The sequence below is a fragment of the Onthophagus taurus genome, chromosome 11 (genome assembly GCF_036711975.1).
Source record: "Onthophagus taurus isolate NC chromosome 11, IU_Otau_3.0, whole genome shotgun sequence".
Taxonomy (NCBI): Eukaryota; Metazoa; Arthropoda; class Insecta; order Coleoptera; family Scarabaeidae; genus Onthophagus; species Onthophagus taurus.
Window position 1 is genome coordinate 20,278,685 of NC_091976.1, and position 27,208 is coordinate 20,305,892.

The following is a 27,208-nucleotide window of genomic DNA, read 5'->3' on the forward strand; positions in this document are numbered from 1 at the left end:
GTAAAAACGATGTCGGCTCCGGTTAATTATTGTAAAAAAACTTTAAATACACTGAGTTGTGATAACAGAGTTCCTCTGATCTGGGTCCTAGGTCACTCTGGGGTTGCAGGTAATGAAGCGGCAGATGAGCTAGCACGAGAGCGCAGCGTTTGTAGGGTCAGAACCAGCAGTTGGTATATCATTTGCGATGGCCAAACATTGGATTGGACTGTGGGCTGAAGAGAGACTTCGGCTACTGTGAACCAGTTTTCCTGGAATGAGATACGCTAAGTTGTTTATCAACATCGCCACTGTCAAACTCGGGAATATTTTAGGACTTGCACTTAGCAGCATTAAAGTTCTAAGGGGTGTCTTTACAGGGCCGATTAAAGACACACCTCAACTTGTTGGGAATAGCCGACGATGTTGAATGTCGACTATGTGCTTGAGGACGAGGAGACGGTTGAGCATGTTTTATGCCCTGCTGTTAATCGTATCAGATTCTCGATTGTTGGGTAGCAGTTTATCTCCCCAAAGGATCTGAATGACTTTTCACCGAGCAAGGCATTAATGTTCGTTAAGAGCATTGGACTGCACGGTGAAATTTGATAAGGTTGTGTATCGGTGTACAATAGATCATTGAAGTCGTAGTGCAAGGTTGCTTGGTCCGCCTACCCGATATATAATTTATGTAATGTAATGTAATGTAAATATCAGCACTAAGTATAGTGCATATGGTGCAGAGCATGCTGTCCTTTTCTGTTTTTGCATCTATAAAAATTTATGTCCATTAAAAATTCAGGAAACCCGTATATCATCTAGTCATTTAATGGAGTCGAAAAAAAGAAACCATAGCGAAGGATTATTAAAAAGTTGATGGAGAAAATATAATTGTCACTTTGTGTTCAAATCCAGCAGGACTGAAACTAGTCTCATTTTGTTCCAAAATAACATAAAATAAAGGACTTAAACATAGATGGTTTTAATAGTAATCGATTTATTCCTGCTATTAAGATCCAATTCACATCACTTTTCTTGTGCCACTTTGTGACTTTGTAATTTTGTAATTTTAAATGTGAATATTCCAAGCCTGGAATCAGGTGTTGTAAGTTTATTAAGTAAGCATTTTAGTGTGATGGCATTAGCATGAAGATGTTACTTTTGGGTTATATTGCATTATTTGATTGGTTAAACATTGCGTTGCTGTCTCCTATCCTACAAAAAGCAAAAATTCCATAGAACTAAAGGATCTGTTATCAATTTCAACTGTATTATAGCTCTTCTTACCGTTATTGATGACGTCTTGAGTGATTTTACCTGATTTAAACATTGAAATCTTAAGTGTTGTACCACAACAAATATTTAGAATTAACTATGGTTTTATTGGAAGTAACAATTGGAAAAAAAGATATAATTACCGAGGGTGTTTCACTCAAAATATATTGGAACCGATAAGAAGGACTAACGGAGCATTAAGAATGGACACATATTTCATTGTTAGTGTTTTTGTTGGTCTGCCAACTTCACGCACTTCGCAATTTAGTGTTTTTATCGGCTTCCACACACATTCGTTATTCTGTTAACACGACATTTTAATCCAAGAGGTAATTATTGTTACACTTATCATATTTTCTCACTTTTTATTATCACATTACAGTGATCATTAAGTGTCATTAAATAGATTGATAAATATATTTTGGTACTTTTTCTTTTAAAATTAATGATTTGATAAGGGATGATTAATCTATTCTTGTAAATCGATGCTCGATATCTAAGCAAGCCCGAGATAATCCAGTGCCATTAGACTATGCAAGGAGGCCATCTATTATAGTTACTGTTCGACAGTAATGTGATGGCATCACTCAAAATAGTAGGGCGTTAGGTTTAGGTTAACCGCTTCCTATAGGCCATTAGGATCGAGATAATCAATATTACTTATCCAAAGTTCGTCAGGAATAATTATAAGAACCACCGCACCGTGAAGGAGTGGTGGTCTTGGAAAGAGAAGCCACCGCCATCGGTCCCCTTAATATTCCACAAGACGACTGACGGCATGCATTTTTAAGTTTAGCGGAAAGCCTTGGAAGGAACTACGTGTCAGATCTGTTTCCCTTCCTTCGTACACGCCCGGGTTCTGTATAAATAATGTTGTAGGCACGGCGTTTGTGAATTCGCCTGTCGAATACTAAGAAGAGCTCTACGTCTACGTGAGTAGACCTAACTCGAGAGCCGAAACAACCGCGAACAAGAATATTGAAGACAAGTTTCGGACGGGTCTGGTTAGAGTAGTTTTTAAACGGCGGGAATAAAATTTGATGGTCTCTACGTAATCTCCATAATAGGGCGGACCGTGCACGAGCCCAAGACCCCCCGAGTGGAAAACTTTCCCAAAACTTTCCCGTAACATCCCTAATGAGAAAATTAATACACTTTGTGCGGGATAACTGAATTTTTAAAACGTATCGTCGAAGTTTGTCGGATTAAAAAGTTTTCCTCCCGTGGAGCAGGCAGGTCGCATATTTTTGCTTTTCCGCAATTACGCCCCTCTTATCCAACATTTTCGAATATACTGGGCATTAATATTTACCGCAACATCTTGGATGTCAAAACTCTTTCTCTTGGACTACGCGTTATCCAAACCCTAATGCCGCTGACAGTTATAAAGGTGCTATAAAAATTGACGCCTTGAACGACACTTTGGGGGGAAGAATTCCGCAGAATGGGTATCGTAAAGTAGGCACTTACAGTTTTATGTCGAATTCTGCTCTTGACAGGTATCGATAAGATTCTCTCGCGAATATAAGAAAAAAAAAGCCATTTTTTGCGAACATAAATGCGCATTTATCGAAAATCCCTTTCTACTGCTAAAATTAATTCAAAAACTTACTATAATGTTACACTTCTATTTATTTCATAAATAAAATTTATTCTTTGATGAATAGAACCACAAAATGCTTCCCCGTATTCACTTAAACGGGTACCTATTACCCTACAACATAAATATTTGAGGTTAGGACCCCATATTGTCTTTCGTATGAGAATTTAGGGGAAAAAGTAAACAGAATAAAGACTAAGGGTGAGTTATGCCCTAAGGTAGGTGGGAAAGTGTTATCAGTTAAATGGAACGAGAGACCCAGGGAGTCCGGGGACGTTTAAATCCTTTATTATATTGATATTTATGTGTCCAGGGTCGTGCCGATATTATTTATCGCCCGATATTTCAGTGTTTGCCCTTTTCTCCGCGGGGAGAAACTGTTTATGCGGATTTACCAGCGACGAAATTCGCTTATAAAAGCTTTGGTGCTCACGAACGAGACACGTTTCTTGCGACCAACAAGAAAACGAACACAATAAAGCGGGTGCTCAGCAGAAATCCTAACGAGGCATTTTGGACAGATGTCTGAAATGTCAGTTGAGAGGATTATGCATGATTATAACCGTCAACTCTGGCTCCAAATGAAGAAAGACAGCAGAACGGTCAACAGCTAACGAAAACGTCTCCGGTTAATTGCCTCGTTGACGAACGCGAAAGGGCGTTTCATCTCTTCCTCGTGAAACCAGTAGCAAAAGTTAACAAACTCGAGCTGTTCACCTCCTAAGTCTTAATCCAATTAACTTCGAATGATCGTCGATTTACTTGACCTGTTGACGTTTAAGTCTTTAAACACAGGTAGTTAGTTTCAATATTATTAAACGTATCTCAAATTTAAACCTGTCGATTTTTAAAATATAACTTTAAATCTCTAATTAACAGAGTGGATTTCGATGTAAGGCATTGTATTTTGTGGTCGGAATTGAATAATTATTTATTTTAGGGTATGTGTTATTTACGAATGCTGTAAATAACATATGAATTTTGCAAACAATTGTTATGAAATGAATATTCATAAGGCGTCGTCGTGTATACGAGCAATTTGACTGGCGTTTCTGAGCAAGCGGGTAGCCACGCCAATTCGATAATTTGCAAGACTCAACATCAAATTGCACTTCGTGCCGAGCGGTGATGATGATACATATTTATATTAGTCGTAAAGTTAGAACTAACGAATATGTTAAAATTAATATTACACTTGAATTTGGAACGATGTAGGTTACTGTAAAAGAGAACTTACGTACAATAAAGAATGGTGTTTTAACTACATACTAACAGTATTGTAAGTAGTACTTGAGGTACGAGGAAAATACGTCTACTAAGATGATTAATGATCTGTTTCTATGCAAAATATACACAACAATAGCTTTAGCCTCACCATCGACAGAACAACCACCACCGTTATTCAAAATACCTGCTTTCCAATGTCCTATTTTTGGTGTCGCCTGATCGAGGTTCTTTCTATCGCGCCTGAATCAATTTATCAAAGACCCCCCAATTACAATAGAGGTCCCCCCGATTTTTAATCTAGCTGGTATGACGCGAGGCGCCGGCTTTCTTCGGCGCGACGCCAATCTGTAACTGTCGTCGAGAATACGTCATTACGTCGGCCACCGATCGCGGCGGGTGGCTTCTTTATTTCTGAGTTATTCTTCGGCTTCCAGCAATTTGTCTTCTTTTATACGCCGACTTACGCGTTCCGCACAATCGGAACCGCGGCACAATTTATGTTTTCTAAAGAATTTCCTCCTTCCATCGCAGCGTGTCACATTCTGCGATCATTGTGATAAATTACTTGGTCGATTAATTGACGTTTATAGGTAATTACATTTGTGAACGTTAAATTTATTTTTTTTACAATTTCCCGGCTCATCCACCATTTTATAATACTTCTATTTTTGGCGTTTATATAACGATTTATACCCTTGATCCCCGTAGCAATAATACCTAGACAATTAACCACGAGACAATCATTTCGACATCGCCTTTATTTTCTCGAGGGAGCCATTTCATCGGCTTATTACGTACCGCAAAGTAGAGGAGACGAAGGGTCTTGGGTCCAAAGCAGATTTACGTCAGCTCCACGCAGTAGTATTAAATCATTTCGCCGCTAATTTCGCGAGGAGATTGCAACGTTGCTGCTTCGGCAGGCAACTTATATGGAGTGCTCAAACAGGGTCTCCGGAAACCGAACCGGTTGTCATCGGTTTGATAAACGGCGGAAATGGGAAAATCGAACTGGCTTTGTAACCCCCAATCGTAGCTTTTAACTTCAGATTCGGTCAAGGAAGATAATTAACGGTCGGAATATCGCTCCCCAGAGAATCGTTGGATGTATTACCTTCGTTGTTCCTACAGAGTTCCAGATATACATGTTTCGGCTAATTTCCACCAGTAGAGAATTGCCGTACACCGGAAAGCCATTGTCGCTTGCAACTGTGGCAGCAGATAATTAGTGAAAAGTATACAGCTGGACTATGTACCTGTTTCCCTAATGAATTGATAATCCCTTGAGATTTCAGCTGGCAGAATACTGTAGAGAGTTTGCTATAGTTTGAACGGTCAAACTATAGAGTTTCAATGTATTCAATGACTAGTTTCGTATTCTAATATTAAATTCAGTTCGACAATGTTAAAATTAATAATAAATTTAAAGAACATCCTGATGATATTCAAAATTTTTATATTTCAACAATTAAATCATCAGTAATACTTATATTAACTACTTCTTGATAATGTTTTTAAAGGTACGATAGTTTTAAAGCCTGAAAAGGCCAAGGTAAATTTGTTGATTTAATACTGAAGGTACGTTATTGTTCGTGCTTTTCTATAACAGTCTTGAACGGTGAAGATTTATACAACACATTTCACTTGATTTACGTTTTAGCAACGATGATTTATATTTTAAAGAACATTTATTGGCTAATTTCACAAATATATATTTATATATTTTATGGTCTCGAGATTTCAACAATTATTGAAATGTTTTCAAATCCCCCTCGTTATATACTTGGATCACACAACTGTAATAATTTTTTTAAATCAGTATTTTACAGTATAATATATTTATAACTCTTTCCCTTACCAAACGCTCTAACACCGATGCTAAATAATTTACAAGCTGTGAGATGTCCATTTATCAACCTTATGTACCGCATTCCACAATGGCCAAACCCGGATTGGAATGACTCGAAAAGTGGCTTTTGGCAATAGGAGCTACAAGAACTAAATTCAGGTCATCCTAGTTCAGAGCTATATTTAAAAATTTACCAACCTTTCTTTGACTCTCCAGGTTATTTCTCCTGAATTAACGTTCAACTACATATTTACAAAAATTCAAAACTTTTATAGCGGTTTATCTGTTATAAAAGATTATTAACTAATTTTATATGAGGGTTGTTTCTTGGTTTAAATTTTGTGGTATATTTTTAATAATAATTTACGAGGAAAAATAAAATATGTAGCCTCGTTTTTTTATGTTGTTAATGAATTGTTAGTTTTTTGGACATAGTGAGAAGAAGTTGTAATGAGGTTAATAAAGGATCTATGTCAGTAAGATCATGAAATGATACAAAAAATTCTCCTGGCAGACGTAATGGTTGACCAAAAACAATTTCAGCTGAGGAACAACCTAAATCTTCTAAAAGAGAACAAAATTGATATCTGATCTGGTACTAACAAGATCAAAACAAAACATTTATGTTTTAAAATTTCACTAAAATTAATTAAAGAACTTAAAAAGCAAAATAAAAAATTAAACAAAAGATTGTTTAAATAATCAGAGACAGCTATCTTTTAAAAGGAAAAATTATGGAAAATTAGGATTCCGATTTGCTGTTAAGCTTTCATCTGATCACTATAACAAATAAAAAAATAAGAAAAGAACATTTTCTACAAATTTCGACCACTTCTTACCGCCGACCCAAATTGTTTCGAGCATATTTTGACATCAAAAGAGCATCTGCATAAAACCGAAATGTACGAAATGTTTAATGTTATTAGCACAATTTCATTGGTAAGAAACAAAGATTGTAAATATTATTAAAGATTGTATATATAAAATTTTAATGGAAAAAATTTTAGTGGCAGTGTGGAAAGCGGATAAAAAGCCTTTCAACGCCAGTTTTAATAAAAAAGAAATTTCAGAAAACATTAATTTTCAAAAGTTCTAAAGAAGAGAGAAATTCGATCTAAATTGTGTGTAAATTAATTTACAAAAAATATATTTCAGGACGACGACGTGGAATGATTGAAATGAAATACTTACTTTCGTATATCGTTAGAAATTTTACGTTGCCCCCAGTTGAATCTGAACACAAATTGGAGCCGGTTCTAGATTTTCGGTTGAAAAGTAAAAATAGTGTTCCTATTGTTTTCAAGAAACGCATCATTTAACAATTGCGTAAGATTTATATTATAATTTTATGTAACTTTAAACATTAATAACATAAATATCTATATTAAATATTTGTACCTCTTAAAATAAAAAGTTTTCCCACCCCAACCTAAGGATCCTCATTTTTCTGTTTCTATTCATAGAATATTATAGCCACACATATCGTGGTAAATGGATATCATTTAACATTACCGAGGTTGCTTGCAAGCGAAGGGTTAGAAGCGATAGTTTATACCAGCTTTATGTTGATGTAATTACATATCTAGCAAGAATACCAACAAGAATCACAACGAATTCCCGTTTAATGTCATCATGCCAGATCTTTATTAAGAACAGCTAAAACGATCCTTTGTATAATCAGGAGACCTTAATTCGCAAAACTGGATTAAGTTGATACTGATTATCTTGTGCTGAATAAGAATTTTTACATCAATGTAAACTGTTGACCAACTAAAATCACTAAATTGAAATTGAATCATTAAAAATAAACTTTATGCGGAGGACCCATCTTATCATATCATTAATTCGATATTATTTCCGGATAGGTCGTTTTTAACACCGAAGTTAAATAGTTGAAAAGCCACATTCCTCATTATTTGCGTCAAAATTAACTTGTATTCATTTTGGATTTGACGGACTCATTCGCAATGTTAAAATGAGCAACTATAATATTAAAACTTTTCATATTCTATCCTTATTGTAATCCTGCCTTAAACTTCTATTATAAAGAGAACGTCGGATCTATAAAATTGTTAACTTACTGTGTAAAGTTATTATAAACTGGATCGTAATTTTAACATTAACCAGAACCTTCTTACGTGTAATAAAATAACGAGCCCTTAATATGTTACCGGGGAGTGAGAGTTGGGACTGCTTCGTCACTTTACGACTTTAGGAAACTTCTTTAATGACCTTCGTATGACTGGAGCTGGCTTTCCGGATAAACATTGGGTGTAAGGCGTCGTCGTAGCTAGCGTTCCAGAGATACTATGGCTTTTGTTTTGAAGACATATCTTCACCGCCTAATTGCCCTTAGCAGCGACCAGATGGCGAGTCTGCCGACACCCACTCCTTCTCTTTTACGAGAGTTCTACGTAGAGTTCACTACCTATAAGGTTACATCATCGACGATTTAAGTTCTATTCGTGAACTTTTAAATTGGGTAATATGAAGTTATCAATTTTTTATTTTTGTTTTTATTATTGTTAACGATTGATAAGGTTCTAAAATAAAATATGAAATGATAAAAAATACTTTGATTAACCTTGGAGATGTTGAAGTGACTGTTTCAATTCAGTTTTTGCGAAAATTAGAAAACATGTATTTATTCGTTACGCTTATTTTGGTGTTAATTGTATTATTTGTTACAGTGAAATTGAAAAAATATCAAGATATAAATCAGTTACCTGGCCCAGGTAGTTTAGAACTGATTAAATTTTTTATTTTTAGCAAATCAACGGAAGGTATGTTTTTAAATCTATTTTTACTACAAATATTATTATTTTCTAATAAACTTTTTAAGATATTTTGATCTATTTGATAAATTTGCAAGAAAAATATGGTAAAATAGTTAAAATTTGGGTGAAACCATTTCGCCCACTTCTTCTCATCGCCGACCCAAAGTATTTCGAGCATATTTTGACATCAAAAGAACATCTTCATAGAACCCAAATATACGAGATGTTTAATACTATTAGCACAATTGGATTGGTAGCAAACAAAGACTGTAAATATGGAATAATTATTTGATTTTAAGTTTTAATGGAAAAAATTTTAGTGGCAGAGTGGAAAGCAGATAGAAAACTTTTCAACGCCATTTTTAGTACAAAAGAAATTGCAGAAAATATCAATTTTCAAAATTTCACGGAAAAACTTAAATCCAAAATTGACACTAACGAAAATGCCCCCTTAGATATACATGGCGTTGTTAATCGTTGGGCTATTTCTGTTGTTATTGGTTAATTTATTATGTTTAAATTTAAATATTTGTATTAAATCGCGATTTTTAGATTATTTAACCAATGACCATTTAGATGAAAACACAACTGATAAATTTATTAGTGCTGTCGATATTGTTTTAAAATTAACTGTTGAAAGATCATTTTCCCCACTAAAATTTTATGATTGGTCGTATAAATTCACAAAAGACTACGATATTACCACGAAAAGCGCTTCTTACATAAATAAAGTAGCGCGTGATATTATTCAAAAACAAACAGAAACACGTAAAAATCGAAAAGGCGTTAGAAATGACTTTATGGATACTATTCTTTCAAAAAATTACAATGAACAATTTAAACAGGATCATCTAAAAACATTTATTATAGCGGTTTGTATTTAAGAAATTATTTTATAACATCCAGCATTTTTATTTAATTTTAAAGGGTTATGAAACGGTATCATCAACAGTATCTTTCGCTTTGTTTGAAATTGCTAAAAAACCGAACATCCAAAATAAAATTCTAAAGGAGTATCTCGATATTGTTGGTACAGACGATTCTAACATTACATATTTTGACATCAAATCAATGAAATATACCGAATCAGTTTTAAAAGAAACTATGAGAATGTACACCCCAGCTCCAATGGTACAAAGAACATTAAAAACACCAGTTACTGTAGAGAAATTTACTATTCCAAGCAATATAGATTTGATATTTTCAATTTCCGCTTTACATCAACTGAATTTCCCCAACCCAAATGAGTTTGACCCTGACAGATTTTCTTTTGAAAATATAAAAAATATAAACGCTTATGCTTACACACCATTTTCTCTTGGGCCAAGAGATTGCATTGGTAACGAGATTTGATCTAAATTGTGTGTAAATTAATTATAAAATATATATTTCAGGACGACGACTTGCAATGATTGAAATGAAATACTTGCTTTCGTACATTGTTAAAAATTTTACATTGCACCCAGTGGAACCTGAACACAAATTAGATTTGGCTCTGGATTTAGGGTTGAAAAGTAAAAATGGTGTTCCTATTATTTTCAAGAAACGCATTATTTAATAATTGCGTAAGATTTATATTATAATTTTAAGTAACTTTAAATATTATTAAAATAAATAGCTATATTAAATATTTGTAACTCTTTAAAAGAAAAGTTTTCCCAGCCTAAACCTAAGGTAACCTTCTTAGTCCTTCTTTCTGGATCCTCAGTTTTTTGTTTCTATTCTTCGAATATTATAGTCACACATATCCTGGTAAATGGATTGATCGTGGAAGATCAAATAATGGTTTGATAGGTTATTTATGGAGAAAGTACGGAACAAGAATACAGGAATAGGCACAAATACTCGACGAATATTAAAAAACGAGACGAATAGAAAAGAGCAAAGATTCGAATAAAAGGCAGGATGATTCAAGCAACGTCTGGAAAGTACTGAATTTCGCAAAGACCAAGAACTTAACTCGCTGCATATAAACGTTAAAAATATTTCATCGAACCGAATACGATGGTACAACCTGCCATAAGCGAAATGGTGACATTAAGAACTTGATCACCGCACAGTGGAAGACATCAAATTAGCACTGAAAAAACTAAAATAGAAGTCTCTGGGTCAGTATTGGCAGATATATGAATAAGAAAATCATTTCCATGGGAAAAGAATAATCTATCATCTAAAAACTGGATTGCAAAGAGTTCTATGTTGGTATCTCTCATTATACTCGAGCCAAAATTAAAATATCATAAAATTTTGCCCAACTCTGACAGCAAAGATCAGGCGAAATCATCCAATTCTCTTAGGAATTAAAGTTTTGCCGTCACTACAAGTAGTTGTTTCCGCTTACTGCATTGTTTATTCATGGCAGTCGTTTATTTAGGATAAATATCGAATAAGGTAATCAACCATCAAAATGATGCAAATAATAAGGTAAATAAAAACTGTTGAAATATTTTATTTTTGAGAGGCGTCTAACGTTTGACCACCATTAGCCAACTTGAAGATCATTAAAAAATAAACAAAATTATTGGGTATAGAATAATAAATGGTGACGTGATCTTTTCTTATAGATGATACAGTGAACACAGTGTAGATTAAGTAGAATTAAGAATACTTCCCTTACCAACCTTGACAAAGATATTTATGCAAGATAACTTGACCTTTTCTTATAGATGATATAGTGAACACAGTGTAGATTAAGTACAATTAAAAATACTTCCATTACCAACGTTGTCAAAGACATCTGTGCAAGATTATCAATTGTAACTGATGATTTAAGGATTATCCCAAACATCTAGGATTACCTAAGTCTTATTCAACTATCCCTAATATATTCAATTTTGAAATATCGTATTTTTACTGTACGTGCTAATGGCTACACTTCAACAACCAGAAAATTGAAAGTTGGAGTTTTTCAAAGAAGCTCTCTCTCGCCAATACTGTTTAACATATATATGTACCTATAACGTACCCATGTCTAATCAGAGCAGTTGAGTGGAAGTATCATATGTCCTCTATCTACGAGAGTTCATACCAAAACTCTTTGATGGTTGCTATCAGAAGAACGTTCACCAGAAAAAGCTCTCAACAGCATTTCTGTCAAGTGGAGATCCAGTTTTAGTGGCAAAATATTGTATATTCAGGAGTCAGAAAAGGAGCCCAAGGTTTTAATGAACGTTAATATAGAACAGACACATTCTTTATGTCCGAAATTTGGGGTCATGGTACGCCGAAAATGGATTCCCCTAAATCCGCGAGGTTGGGACAGTCACAAGCAATATGACTTATTGTCTCGTCTTCCATTTCACACATATAGAACACATGCTTATGTAACCTGCAGTGTCCTGTCAGGAAGTGGGTGAGAAGCCTTAAGTCACTTTTTGATTTTTCGAGGAACTCAGTTGATCTCTTCCGGTCAGGGTAGAGCACAGTTTTCTTTGCAGAGACACCTACTACAGTTTCATCTCATCTATCGCAAAAAGCTCGATGGGAGATGGTGTTGATCAGCTTTGTTGCTGTATTAAAAGTTAGCGGTACAAACGGTTCAGGGGAAATCGGTGACTTCTTAGCCGTCCGTTTCGCCAGCATGCAGACATGATCGTGTCCCTTATTTCCGGTATGTCGTTGTTATTTCCGGTATCGTGACGTTGTTATAAACATAAGCTCATGTGATTGCCGACAGGACTTTACTATCGATGATATAGTTCGATGCCTATTAAGCCCTGGCATACCCTGTCTGCTATCAGTGCAATATTTTTCCAAAATCTTTTACCTACAATAGTAAACATGCCATGAGCGTTAACTATATCCATAAGCACAATTGGAAAATAACCTTTATATTATACAACATTATACATACAACTTATTATTAATAAATTATACAAAAAAGAAAAAACTTTGTTATGGCGATAACATCTTTTAAGACAAACAAGGATTTTTTAAGAAGAATTATTATATTAAGCCATGGCAGAAATGAAATTCATCATTTCTTAATACGACATTTTATGCTTTGTCTTAATCAACTCAAAAAATAATTGGATTTGGTTGTAGAATTTATTTCGAAAAGTAAAATATGAAAGAGAAAGAAAACTATAAACAAAATAATATTAAATGCGTTTTTTAAAAATAACAGGAAGACCATTTTTGCTCCTTAATACAAAATCTCCCGTTAAATCTACATTATGTTGTGGCTCAACTGGATGTAGTGAAAAATATCTTACGATATAAACAATAAGATATTTCATTTCAACCAAAGCAAATCTCCTTCCTGTAAAAATTAAAAAAATTAAACAATGTTAATTCTAATAGACATTGAATTTACCAATACAATCTCGTGGTCCAATCGAAAATGGTGTATATTCATAAGGATCTATATTGTCATGTTCTTTTAAAAATCTCTCAGGATTAAATTCGTCAGGATTTGAAAAATTTTTATTATGCAGCGATGGAATCGAAAATACTAAATCAATATCTGCAGGGATAGTTACTCCGTCAATATCGATTGGAGTTTTTAATTTCCTTTCTGTGAACGGAATCGGGGGATATATCCTCATAGTTTCTTTTATAACAGCTTCTGTGTAGGTCATATTTTGTATATCATCAAAAGTAAATTCGTCTTTAAGACCAACAATCGATACATATTCATCGTATATATTTTTTTGAATATCTTCTCTTTGGGATATTTCGTATAAAACGAATCCAGTTGCTGTTGCGGTTGTATCAAAACCAGCCAAGATGAAAGTTTTAAGGTGTGAAAGGATCGAATACATGGATTGATGGTTTTCCATCAATACAGTTATAAAGTCTTTCTTTCCATAATCGTCCCTCTTTAATTGCAGTTTTTGAATTTCCTCTTCGAGAATTGAAACAAAAACATTGTCCATTGCTTCAGTACTTTTCAACCAAGGTTTATAATTTTTTGTAAATCTAAACAAAAAATCATTCGATTTATATACAGATTTAGCTCTTTCAAGCATTATTTCTAATGATTTTCCTTCAGCTGTAATTAATTTCGATGCTACTTTTTCAGAAATAATATCACCCGTTAAATACTCTATGATTATATACAAAGTTGTATAATAAACAATGTCATGGACATCAACAGGTTTATTTTCGTAAGATTCTAATAATTTTTTAAGTTTCTTAGCGTGATATTTTAATTTTGGGACATAATTTGCCACTGAAGATTGATTAAAAATATTGTTGAGAAGTTTTCTGTCACATTTCCATTTATGTACTAAAAAAATATATCAAAAAAAATTTTGTTTAATTATTTTTTTAACATACCATCTTTTGTTGTTGCTAATCCATCCCCCCCAAGAATGTTTAACATATCGTATAATTTCGTTTTATTGATATGCTCTTTAGATCCGAGTATATGCTCAAAATATTTTTTATCAGCTATAAAAAGTGCTGGTTTAAGAGGTTTTAGCCATATTTTTACAACAGATCCATATTTTTCAGGTAATGATATTAAATATTTGTAAAGATCTTAGAAAAATAATACATAAATGTTAAATATTAAATTAAGATTAGCGTACCTTCATTGGGATTTCCCAATACTAAAACTTGGAATAACTCCCACCATTTCGGACCTGGAACTTTATTTATTTCTTTATACTTTCTTAATTGGACGATAATATATACTACTATAAAACACAATAAAAATGTAACAACAACAAGGTACATCTTTTTATTTCAACTCAATTTATTTAGTAATCTTAGAATAAAAATTTTTTTGATAATTAGTTTTAATTTTATGCCTTCAAATCAGTTAGGTTATTATTTATCATTACGACCTTCAGTCAGTAAATGGATATTAACAAGATAACAAAAAAATTAAACAAAAACTTATTTAATTTGTCTTCCATGAATTACTTTCTTATCACTGGTAACATTAATTAACGATAGTAAATGTTTTGCTTGTTATATTAATTAAAATAGATGATTGTAGAAAATTTCAAGATAATCTAAACCAGATGATGAACAGAAATATATAAAAGTCTGTTAAATAAAGTATAACTCCTTCCTGGACCGGATGTAGCGTTTACCAAGTAGCGTTTAATAAGTTTTCGTCATCAAATAGTTACAAGACATAATTCATCTGTCAGGCTTTTATAAATTTAATGTTTTCATAAATCATGATTGATTTCAAAAAGCATAAATTTTGGTAAGGTGTTTTTGCCACTAAATTATATTAGATTCAATGCTTGACGTGGTATCTCACATTATATGTACAAGCTGAAATCTAAAGGTCTCGTCATCCATCTAGCATGGTGCGTGGTACCTGACAGGTGTATTTTAATTTATTTTTATAAGCTATATCAACTCTAGATATGATCTTTACTTATTTCTTTCATCAGTCCAGTTTGGTAAACACCAATTAATACATGTAATGGCAAGCAAAAATAACTACTTCTTAAGTAGATTATTGGGACAGATATGGAGCCGGGAGGAACGAATATTTGAAAAAGATTTATGCAGGCGGAAAATATAGTGAGAGAAGAGTTGAAGCTGGAGAAAATGGGCTGGAGCAGAGGAACGACTTTAAGACTTTAGGAGAGTGTCGGAGGAAGACACTCTCCCAAACAAGAAACAACAAGAATGAAGGGATTATTATGCCAGTGTAGGGTACTCAACAGAGGATGTACTGAGAAGGAGGAAGAAAGGGTTAATACTGTAGAAGGAGTTGGAGAGTAGAGATGTGGAAAAGCAGGAACGGCTCAGGTGGAAGAGAGGAGAAACAATAATAAGTATACGGTCATAATAAGGGAGGAAATTCCGAGGTATTTGAAGCAGGAGGGTAGAGGGAACGAAAAAAGAGTGATTGCGTGATTTAGGTGCGGGAATGAAGAGAGAGCGAATAAATATTGGATGGGGGATTAGGAGAGGATATGTAGATTGTGTGGGGCGTTTGAGAGACAATTGAGCATATGTTGAGGTGGAGCGAGAGAAAGGAGACTGTAAATGGCGGAGGTGATGAAGGAGAGGAGGAGGAGGGGGTATTAAGGTAAAGTATTTTATGTTTAGTTTTAGTTATTGTAGCTATTATATTGTATATTAAAAGAACTACACCTCAATTAGGTTTTTGTTCGACAAAAAGAAATCACAACAAAGAATGTGCAATTTATCTTTAAAATTCCAGTCAACAATTGCGTTTTAAACAACTTGTTTTTACTGTGTCAGGAGTTTTTCGTCCTATCACATCATTTTGAAAATTGTTATGGCTTCTGCAAGTTCTTTTCATTTGTTTGTACGAACTGTTTGAATTGAAAACCTATTTGTTGGAAAATCGTCAGTATTATGTTCAATTGTGGGATCACAAGGGAGTTTGCGACGTCCATAAGTAATTTTTACTTGCCCTGCATATAGTTTCCATGATGCATTAAGCATTTTACACCTGAGGTTTTCAAGGGCTATGTAATGTGATGCCTAAATATTTAATGGTTGTTGGAACCGGTTCCTGATGACAAGCCTCTGTTTTTCTACTACCAAGGATTGATCACGAGCCTCCATTTAACTAAGAATTATTCCTATAATCTTACTTTGACTAGGTTTTGAGCGTAGATAGTCGTTGCAAAATCATCATCGTAGGTTATGAGGAAAAATTTTTTTTTCGGCATTTCCTCGAAGTCGAGTCATGTGCTTATTCTCATTTTCTTATTTTCTTTGTCTTTTTTTGGAGTCGTAGGTAAGTACACTCTTAAATAGTTGGCAGTAATAAGAGTTAGGTAATCCGGTAATAACTGCACAATTTTATTTAAAGTATTATATGAACGATAATTTATGGAATTTAATCGAATTTAATCGATTTAAAGTGAGTTATCTTTATAAGTATAAATTGGCGACTCCTTAATTCGTTTTTCTATAACACAAATCTTTTTCTTTCTAAAACACTATAAGGTTATCATTTCTCGAGGTCAATTTCAGTGTGAAACACAACATCAAACTTTAAACGTTAAGATGAACTACTACCTTATCCTTGCTATAGTAATACTAATAATTGTTTTAATTAGCTTACGATTATTGAAATATCAAGCGATTAATTCATTGCCCGGTACAAATTGGTTGGAAGTGTTTAAGTTTTTGGTATTGAAAAAATCAAATTCAGGTAATTTTTGTTATAGAGTGACAACGATTGTTAGTAATAATACTAAATATTTTTAGATATTCTTAACTTTATTTTAAATTTACATAAAAAATATGGCTCTGTTGTTAAAATTTGGATAAAACCCTTTCGGCCTATTATAATTGTATCAGACCCAAAATATTTTGAAGCAATATTAGGATCAAAAGAACATTTACACAAAACGAAATTATATGATATATTGCATCGCCTTGCTGGAGATGGATTAGGAACAGTACGAGATGGTAAGTGATAAATCAACAGAAATAAATAAAATCTAAAATGACTTCGTTTATATGTTAGTGAAACAATGGAAGGCTGATAGAATCTTTTTCAATCCACTTTTTAAATACAAATCCATATCCAGTTACACTTTTAAATTAAAACGCCATATGGATGACTTTAAAAATGTTTTAATTACACATATAAACAGACCAGTTGATGTTTATTTCATTATACATCATTGCGCAATGTGTATGATATTAGAATATTTAATCGACGAGACAGTAAACGCAGAAACCACTACAAATATAATACACGCTATCGATAAAAGTTTTGAAATGGTGCTTGAAAGAGTGTATTCAGCCATAAAATCTAATGAGGTATTATTTCGATTTACAAGAATGTATCGAACATGGGAGAAAGTACACCAATTTGTGGATAATATATTCCTAGATTTAATTCATGAACGGATGACGTTACGAGGCAATACTCCCACAGAAACGATTACAGAAAGAAAGAATTTGATGGATTTGTTACTTGAAAACGATTTCTCCGAAGAATACATAATGGGACATTTAAAATCGTTTTTTATTGCGGTATATTTCTCTCAGTAATTCTTATATTATAGTGTAAAATATTATTTTTGAAGGGATATGATACGGTTGCCACAACAACTTCATTTGCACTATTTGAAATCGCTAAAAGAAAAGATGTACAAGAAAAAATACTTCAAGAGTATTTGTCTCTAGCTGGAAATAACGAGGATTACATTCTTACTTTTGATGATCTTCACAATATGACATATACAGAATCAGTAATTAAAGAAACTCTGAGGATGTATCCTGTTATACCTGCTATAGAAAGAAAAGTAAAGTCACCTATAACTATAGGTACAAATATTATTCATTGGTAAATGTGTACCTAATTAGAATTAAAATAAATCGAATTGTAGACGGATTTTGTATCCCTGCTGATACTGATATTACGTTTTCCATCGCGTCTTTACATTATTCCAACTTTGCTAATCCGGAAGTGTTTGATCCTAACAGATTTTCCCCAGAAAATATTAATAAGGGGAAGCCATATTCATACGCACCGTTCTCTATTGGCCCAAGAAATTGTATTGGTAAATAATTCATTGTATTTTTTATTTTACGAAAAGTCCGTTTCTCGAAACAGAATAACTTGTTATGTTGAATTAAATTGGCATATTTTTATTAATAAAAATATTTGCAGGTCAAAAACTTGTCATAGTTGAAATGAAATTTATCCTTTCGCATACGGTGAAGGACTTTACGTTGCATTCAGTTCAACCTGAACACAAATTACAGCTAGCGACCGATTTTCTTTTAAAAAGCAAGAATGGGATGCCTATAATATTTAAAAAGCGATCCAATAATGAGATGAGAAAATAAAATTTATTTTAAAAAGTATATGTGTTGAAAACCACCTTTATACAAAACAATGTAATAAATATAAACGATTAAAAGATACAGTTTTAATATTTTATTAATAATTTTAATGATCGAAGCACGTATAGATACATTCTGATATTTTAATGGAAATGTGGAAAGTTCCTCTTGATAACCGTGTCGATACAACTTTTATGCTTGGACTACAAACAGAAAGCAAATATTAGAGCACCTACAAAATAATTATTAACACAGTCGTTTCCAACTTTTCGTAGTAGCGAAAATACTGCTATGAGATATAAAAATAAATAAAGCTCGCGTAATAATTATAATTAATGTGATGCCGAAAATACAGCGTCGCATAGACACAATGTCAAAAAAAAAATTAAAAAGAAACAGAAATAAGCTATGCTTTGAGAGGGGGTTCCGTCTAATCGGAAAGGTGGTGTGTTCCAGACTGGACGTCGCGCCTTTATTTTATCTACATAAAGAAATAAAGGCGCGACGTCCTATCTGGACCACACACCATCTTTTCCGATTGGATGGAAACCCTCTCTTCCCACATGCCTTATTACTGTTCTTTTTTAATTTATAATTCGCGATTTACGCTCTAAACAAATTAGAGAGCCATACCTTTGAAAATATGATAACGGGATTCGACAAACGTAATTATTTACCATATTTTGGTTCAAACCGCGAAACATCGAAAAGTTAAAATATGCCCCTCATTAAGATCACATCATTGTACCACCTGTCCAAATTTGAAATTTTTGGATAAGTGCGTCTTTTCTACCTTCTTGTACCATCTTAAGAGACTTGTACACTTCGAACTTGTTTCTGAAGAACTTGTTCTTCACTTCTAACTTGTTATGATAGTGCTAGTGCCAGTGCATTCCACTGCCAGTTCACATTATTCCAATAGCTAGAATACTACCAGTCGAGTCATCTAAACCAGTGCTGGAAATCCACTGGAATAGTGTGACCTAGATATTAATCAAATTCATGCCACTATCTCAACGTGTCTAATTTGATTCCATGAGACGATAGAGAATAAGCACCGTTGCTGAGAACAAGCAACTTAAGAAACACTGATCGCGAATCCTTCATTTAATATAATCGAGGAACAATTATCACATTTATCGTTTATTCAAAAAAGTATTTTCATCCCGTTTCGAGTCACCCCATTCTAGATTCATACTTAAATACAATCATCGAGGGGTCTGTCTATCTTGTAGCATTCGTGTTTAGTAAAACTGTAAACATTCTTTTCCATTTTCCCCTTCACAATATGTTATCGTACTTTACTAAAACCTTGTTATCTTTATGTGCGTGTTAATAATTGTTTTATTTTGCAGTAATTTTACTTTATGTTTCACGTTTAAAGTCTGTTCCGGGAAAGGCCGCCTATTTTAAGCGGCCTTTCAGCACTACACAATACCGAGATTACATTACATTGTGCTTGCAGGTTTTTATTTAATTAAGGTTAAACTATGTAATATAGATATTAAAATCATAAATTTGCTATTTCCTGAACAGTTTAAAGAAAGTGAATTGCGAAGTCTTTATTGCAAAAATATAGCGATGGTAGATTTTCATGCAATTTCATCGATCAAAACTTAGATTAATGATGTGTTACTTCGTGCAATAAGCACACATAATCGCCTACCTGTTTTGTGGCTTACTTTTTGATACATTTTAAACACGATATTCGCATTGAAATACAAACATCACTGTCGATTTGCTTCGAAAGACAAGCTGTACTCAAATAACTGTTTAAATTCTGCTTTTATACAACTAAATACCATCCAATAAACTCGACACAAACAATAAACGCAGGTATGTGAATACAGAGCGGGCAATAGATCTAATTAAAAACTGAATAAAATACTTTAAATTTTGGTAGTTTTTACTGTAATAAAGTTTTATTAATAATACTTTTATTTGTATTGGGATTAAAAATATATAACACTTTTTTTAATGAAAATTCATTAAAATTTTCGCTAATACGTTAATACATTAATACTATCTAAGTAACATAACCTGAAATAATGTGAGCATAAGAGATTAAGTAATTAAAATGCAAAATCGTTCATTATCTTATTGTAACTTTGTACACAAGGTTATCTGGTCAAAAAGTATCGTTTTATTAATTTCAAGTATATTCATACACAAGAAAGTAATTCGTTAACATGTATTACTTCTTAATTTTTTTTATATTAATATTAGTAACCATTTTAATTATATTTGGAATATGGAAATACGAATCAATCAATAAATTACCTGGTCCAAACCTATTAGAAGTTTTAAAACTTTTTGTTTTAAATAAATCAAGTACTGGTAAGTCGAGTGCAACTTAAAAATTTTCTACATTATAATCAAAAATGTTTTAAGACCTTTACCACATCATCTTAAACTTACGTGAAAGATATGGCCCTGTTATTAAAATTTGGATAAAACCCTTTAGGCCTATTTTAATTGTATCAGATCCGAAATATTTTGAAGTTATACTTGGTTCAAAGGTACATTTACACAAAACTAAATTGTACGATTTATTACGTAGTATTGCTGGAGATGGATTAGCAACAATTTCGGATAGTCTGTATTTGATAAAAAAAGTTAAAAAAATAAAATCAACTTTGTTTTAGTTGAAAAATGGAAATCTGATAGAATCTTCTTTAATCCAATTTTTAAACACAAATTTGTTTCTAGTTATACTAACAAATTAAAATATCATATAGATAATCTTAAACAAGCTTTAATTACATACGAAAACCAACCAGTCGATGTGCATATAATGATACATCATTGTACAATGTATATGATATTAGAGTATTTAATCGACGATGATATAAGCGTTGAAACCGCATCAGATATTGTGCATGCTGTGGATAAAAGCTTAAATATGACCATTGAAAGAGAATTCTCCGCTATAAAATCGAACAGTGTATTATTTCCTTTTACCAAAATGTATAAATCTTGGGTACAAGTTCATGAATTTTTGGATAAAATATTTAGCAATTTTATCCATAAACATATAAATTTAAGAAAAAATGGTCCCACAAGACCAAATCCAGAAGATAAGAACTTGATGGATTTATTGCTTGAAAACAATTTTTCTGAACATGCAATAATGAGTCATTTGAAGACGTTCGTCGTTGCGGTATTGTTTTTATGAAAATCAACTTAATTTATATGTAATATCAAATATTACATTTTAAGGGGTTTGGTACAGTTGCTAAGACCGCTTCATTTGCTTTATTTGAAATTGCCAAGCGAAAAGATATACAAGACAAAATACATGAAGAATATTTATCTTTAGCTGGAACTAATAAAAATTACGTTTTTACTTTTGATGATATTCAAAACATGAAATATACTGAATCGGTAATTAAAGAAGCCATGAGGATGTATCCTGCTGTGCCTATGGTAGAAAGACAGTTAAAATCGCCTGTAATTATAGGTAATTTAAAAAAATTATAATGAAAAGAAAATCTATTAATAATAATTGCAGATGGACTTTGTATTCCAAAAGATATCGATATTGTATTCTCCATCACGTGTTTGCACAAGTACAATTTTTCAAATCCGGAAATATTTAATCCTGACAGATTTTCACCGGAAAATATAAGTGATGTCAATCCATATTCATATGCACCGTTTTCATTGGGACCAAGAAATTGTATAGGTTAGTAGTTTTAATTTTTGGAATCTTTTATTAATAGAAATAATAATTTTAGGGAAGAAAATTGCCATGATTGAATTGAAATATATCATTTCGCACATCATAAAGGATTTTACATTGCATTCAGTTCAACCGGAACATAAATTAGAGTTAGCTAACGGATTTACATTAACAAGTACAAACGGAATTCCAGTTATTTTTAAAAAACGGGTCATATCATAATAACAATGTAATCCTCTTTTCATATTATAATAAATTTTAAACATTCATATAAATCAACTGCTTTTTTGAATGATTATTACACTCTACCCTACTTTCTGTAACATCGATTATGGCAAATTAAGGTATCGTATCTCAAGCAACCTGTAATTCATGTAGCGTTTGCCTCAGCAGAAGTGATCATCTGCAAATGGGTCCAAAAATGTCTTACAATATGGAGACGAACATCATTCTGTAGAAAAAGTGTGTTTCTAACTACGGAATAAATACCAAATGAGATTTTTCTCATAAATTATAGAACCCCATTCCATAATTCCTACAATTTAGTGCACTTGCCTCGCAGTATTAAGTCGAGAATTTAATATGGTGATATTTCCCGTCTATTTTTCATATGACCAACATGTCTCTTCAAGCATAATAGGGATTTATGAATGCAAACAACCATTCCACCATATGCAACATAGGAAGTCTGCAAATTCCCGTACGTTCTTAATGGAGGTCTTAGCCCACTCGATATATACATCCCATAGCTTTTGCCATCTTGCATACATTATACTTCTACTTTTTTCCTTTTCCTGGCCTCTACCTCTCCACTGTAGAAATTATCCCTTGCAGTCGTCACATATATGGTTGATTTTCTCCCAACCGATCTCAACATATTATCATATTTCTTGTATTTCAAAGCACTTTCCCATACCGGTGCTTCGTATACCGTTATTGATTTTATTAGGGTAGCTAAGAGGTTACGTCGTGCTTGGCTCAGGCCTCATTTCCTAGGCATCATTCTAGCTAAGCTTTTCTCAATTATACTAGCCTTTTCCATTATCTTTCTTATGAGTTCCGTCACTCGAAGATCTTTGTCCAAAAAAACCTCCAAATATTTGACAAATGGGGATAGTTTTTTTGAACCCAACGCAACCCAACTCAACCCCACTCAACCTAACTCAACCCTCAACCGAATTTATTTGAGAATTGGTCTCTTGTTGCCATAAGTCAAAGATAATAGTTCTGCTAATTTATTCTTTCACACCCCATGGTTCAGTTTTCGCAAGGTTCTTGACCTTTCCAACGCAATGCCTAAAACCACCGCCAGCGAATTCGCTTAATTGACGATAATATACTGTCGAAGAAAGAGATTATTGATTGACAAATTATTATTAATAACAAATATTACAAGATATATTATTATTTTCTAACTTAAGTTTTTTATTCTTGAAATAATCACTAATATATACGTAGGAGGCGATTACGGAAGGATAATATAGATAGAGTTGGTAACAAGAACTTTATGGATTTAATCCTCGAGAGTGGACTTCCGCAAGACTCCATAATCTCCCAAATGAAGACGTTCATTATAGCGGTAATTCTGCCAGTTATTTTCTGTTTTATTTTGCTATTAAACTTTATAATTAACCCCTGAAGGGCTATGATACAACCGCAGCAACAGCTTTGTTTGTTCTATTTGAAACTGTCAAAACTACCAAATATACAAGAAAAGATATTTGGAGATATCCATAGATATGGAAGAAAATAACTACGTCGCATAAAATCAAAACATTAAATTTAAAATATTATCAATTTATTATCTTCCGACCTTTACATCCATGCTAAAAACTTTCGTTTTTTATTCAATACCATATTGTATATGTATATTATTAAAATGTGATAAGTTAATCGTTTCATAACGATAAACGCTTTATAATTACTTCGTTCTATTTAACATTAAATACATAAACGTTTTTCGTTCTCACACGAACATGTATTTTCTTTATGTGTTCATTATACTTTTAATTTGGTATTTATGGACAAGAAATTTAAAAAAATATGCCGATTTAAATCAAATACCTGGGCCAAGTTGGTTGGAATTGATTAAATTCAATCTGCTTAATTTGGACAATGAACGTAAGTGAAAATTAAATTATTCGATTTGACTTAAAATTTTATTTATTTTGTAATTAGATGTTTATAAACACATACTTTCGCTACCACAAAAGTATGGTCCAGTTGTTAAGTTATGGTTAAAACCTTTTCGTCCGTCAGTTTTTGTAACTGACGCAAAATGGTTTGAGGAAGTTTATGGATCGAAAGAACATTTACAAAAGCCGATGATGTATAAATTACTTCATGGATTAGCTGGGAATGGGTTAACCACAAATCTTGATCGTATTAATATTTAATTTTTTTAATATTAGTAATTTTATAATCGATAATTGCAGTGATTCAATGGAAACATGATCGCAAATACTTCAACAACGTTTTTAGTCTAAAACATATAACATCTTATTCAGGAAAATTTATACGCCACGCTGAAAAATTAAGAAAAGATCTTGAATCATACGAAAATAAACCAGTCGATGTCCATTTAATTTTAAAACGATGTACTTTATTTATAATTTTAGATTATCTATCACAGGAAAATATTAACGAGGAAATTGCAACTGATTTAATAAATGCAGTGGATGGACATTTCGAGTTATTTTTGAGCCGCGCTTTTTCTTTATACAAATCTAACGATTTTTTATTTCAATTTACTGAAGATTATAAAAAATATCAACAATACACAAATACTCTTAATGAAATAGTCACAAACATTTATCATAACGAGGTACGACTTCGAAGAGAAAATGCAAATAAAAGTAGTAACAAACAATTCATGGATTTAATCTTAGAAAGTGAACTTCCCCCTGAATCTATAATCAATCAAATGAAAACGTTTATTGTAGCGGTAAGTTTATATTTTTTAATTCGTTTTTATTATTACTAATTTATTCTAATTAGGGTTATGACACAACAGCAATTACAGCATCTTTCGTTCTTTTTGAAATAACTAAAAGACCAGATATACAAGAACGCATACTTAATGAATGCTTATTTATGGAAGAAAGTAAACATGAAAATTCAACTACTTACATTGATTTACAAAGTTTAACTTACACAGAAGCAGTAATAAAAGAAACCATGAGGATTTATCCAGCTGTTCCGTTAATTGGTCGAAATTTAACCGCACCTTTAACTATAAGTAAACTTATTCCATTGAGATTTTAAGTATTAAAATAATAATTTGAATTTGATTTAAGATGGTTTAACTCTTCCCGCGGATACAGATTTGTTATTTTCATTACAATCTTTGCACGAAATGAATTTTCCAAATCCTAAGGAATTTAATCCTGATAGGTTTTTACAAGAAAATCTACATGATATACCGCAAAATATTTATGCACCATTTTCGTATGGACAAAGAGATTGTATTGGTAATTTAATTTTAATTATAAAAGAAAGTATCGAATTGTTTTGATTTAATTTTGTAGGAAGAAAAATTGCTATGGTTGAAATGAAGTTTATCATTTCGTTTATTATTAAACATTTTACATTGCACCCAGTTCAACCTGAACACAAATTGGAAATCGCCGGAGAATTTGCGTTAAGAAGTAAAAATGGTATTATTATTAAACTAAAGAAACGAATTTAATCCGTTTATTATTGTAAATACTTCATGTTGTGTTTATTAGGAAAATAAAGTAATACAAGTATAATTATTATCGCGTTTCTCTTTAATAATATGAGAATAAATCATACTGTTATAAAAGATTATCGGTTCAAAACAAGATGTATTTTCTTTGTGTAATAATAATAGTCTTTGCTTAGTATTTCGCTCAGATACAATTTCCTAAATAGAAGTGGTACTAAAACTTTCATGGATTTAATCATATAAAGTGAACTTTCCACGGCATTTATAATCAATCAAATTAAAACGTTTACTAAAGCGGTAAATTTTTGATGTTATTCATTAAATTACAGAGATTTAATACCATCAAGCTTTTGAATACGAAACGAGTATTTTTCCTCAATTAGATTTTATTAACAATCGATTTTAGTAATAAAACAGTTTTAATATTAACGATACTTCTTCCAAATATGAAATATCCGAATAAATTATAATTATGTCTTCATAATTGGAATTGATTATAATTTACAATATTAAATTTATCAATAAAATAAATAAATAAATTCAATACAATATTAAAGAATCAATCCTGAAACCATACAAAATATCGAGTTCTAGCAGGATGGCTTATAATATGGCTCCTGACATTCGACATTTTTAGAGAAACCTTATACACTTTGACTTTATGGACCTTTTTAAATCTTCTTTTTAGGATTATTATTACTATTATAAGAAAAACCAGACGGGATACTAAATAACAAAAGGAATTGTATAACTACACTAACCAGACACTGAAAGAAAAAGTAAGATACCAGATTACAAATAGTTGTATGGTTGTCATGGTGTAAGAAATAAATTATTTCTTATTCACAACATGAAAGAAACCAGAAAGACTGGTTTAGATTGGTACTGAGAACCAATTCGATTTAGGCGAGGTGGTTACTATCCTTCAAATGGGGTACTTTACGCTTTATTGTCTTCTGATTGGGGATGTGCAAACACATCCTTGTACTATGTAGCTATTGTTGTCAAAAACAGTTACGTTTCCATCAACCCAAAAAATCCCATCCTATCCCAATACAACCCAGCGCAACCTAAAGTAACGCAATCCAACCCAACTCAACCCAACCAAACCCACCCCAATCCAACTTATTTGAGAATTGCCATATGTTAAAACTAATAGTTCTGCTAATTTATTCATCCACATCCCATAGTTCTTCTTCCGCGATGTTCCTGACTTTCCTACACAATGTCCAAAACCACCTTCGCGCAAACCAACATACGACCGACGGCGAATTTGCTTAACAGACGATAATTTCCACTTTGGCACACTCTAGGCATATTCACAACATAAAAGAAACCAGAAATACTGGTACAGATTGGTACTGAGAACCAATTCGCTTAG

At 32.4% G+C, this 27,208-nt stretch overlaps 6 protein-coding genes across 7 annotated transcripts in view; 4 read left to right on the top strand and 2 right to left on the bottom strand.

Moving 5' to 3' along the window:
- Window positions 1-27,208, bottom strand: part of LOC111424116 (Trehalose-6-phosphate synthase 1) — a 222,592-nt gene that overhangs the window by 181,711 nt on the left and 13,673 nt on the right. The gene's annotated exons all lie outside the window — the stretch shown is intronic.
- LOC111424207 (cytochrome P450 4d2-like) lies at window positions 8,511-10,332 on the top strand. Its single transcript, XM_023057664.2, has 6 exons — window positions 8,511-8,710; window positions 8,770-8,973; window positions 9,025-9,204; window positions 9,257-9,576; window positions 9,632-10,043; window positions 10,099-10,332. The coding sequence occupies exons 1-6, from the start codon at window positions 8,566-8,568 to the stop codon at window positions 10,260-10,262; spliced, it is 1,425 nt and encodes a 474-aa protein (XP_022913432.2). The 5' UTR covers window positions 8,511-8,565; the 3' UTR covers window positions 10,263-10,332.
- Window positions 12,651-14,391, bottom strand: LOC111424208 (cytochrome P450 4d2-like). The gene is made up of 4 exons (XM_023057666.2): window positions 14,239-14,391; window positions 13,985-14,188; window positions 13,020-13,934; window positions 12,651-12,965 (listed from the first exon to the last, which is right to left on the bottom strand). The coding sequence occupies exons 1-4, from the start codon at window positions 14,384-14,386 to the stop codon at window positions 12,805-12,807; spliced, it is 1,428 nt and encodes a 475-aa protein (XP_022913434.2). The 5' UTR covers window positions 14,387-14,391; the 3' UTR covers window positions 12,651-12,804.
- Window positions 14,773-18,845, top strand: LOC111424102 (cytochrome P450 4d2-like). The gene is made up of 6 exons (XM_023057532.2): window positions 14,773-16,808; window positions 16,865-17,068; window positions 17,127-17,641; window positions 17,695-17,935; window positions 17,998-18,171; window positions 18,282-18,845. The coding sequence occupies exons 1-6, from the start codon at window positions 16,661-16,663 to the stop codon at window positions 18,458-18,460; spliced, it is 1,461 nt and encodes a 486-aa protein (XP_022913300.2). The 5' UTR covers window positions 14,773-16,660; the 3' UTR covers window positions 18,461-18,845.
- Window positions 20,647-22,411, top strand: LOC111424267 (cytochrome P450 4C1-like). The gene is made up of 6 exons (XM_071200010.1): window positions 20,647-20,794; window positions 20,849-21,052; window positions 21,103-21,617; window positions 21,677-21,917; window positions 21,969-22,142; window positions 22,195-22,411. Exons 1-6 carry the CDS (start codon window positions 20,647-20,649, stop codon window positions 22,359-22,361), a joined length of 1,449 nt encoding a protein of 482 aa, XP_071056111.1. The 3' UTR covers window positions 22,362-22,411.
- Window positions 24,069-25,891, top strand: LOC111424154 (cytochrome P450 4c3-like). Of its 2 annotated transcripts, none has more exons than XM_071200011.1 (6): window positions 24,069-24,260; window positions 24,318-24,521; window positions 24,575-25,083; window positions 25,137-25,377; window positions 25,436-25,603; window positions 25,667-25,744. In XM_071200011.1, coding segments are annotated over exons 1-6 (1,269 nt in total). In that variant the 5' UTR covers window positions 24,069-24,115; the 3' UTR covers window positions 25,669-25,744. The 2 variants fall into 2 exon arrangements, with proteins under 2 accessions (XP_071056112.1, XP_022913357.2); XM_023057589.2 differs by having other exon boundaries at window positions 24,070-24,260; window positions 25,436-25,609; window positions 25,667-25,891.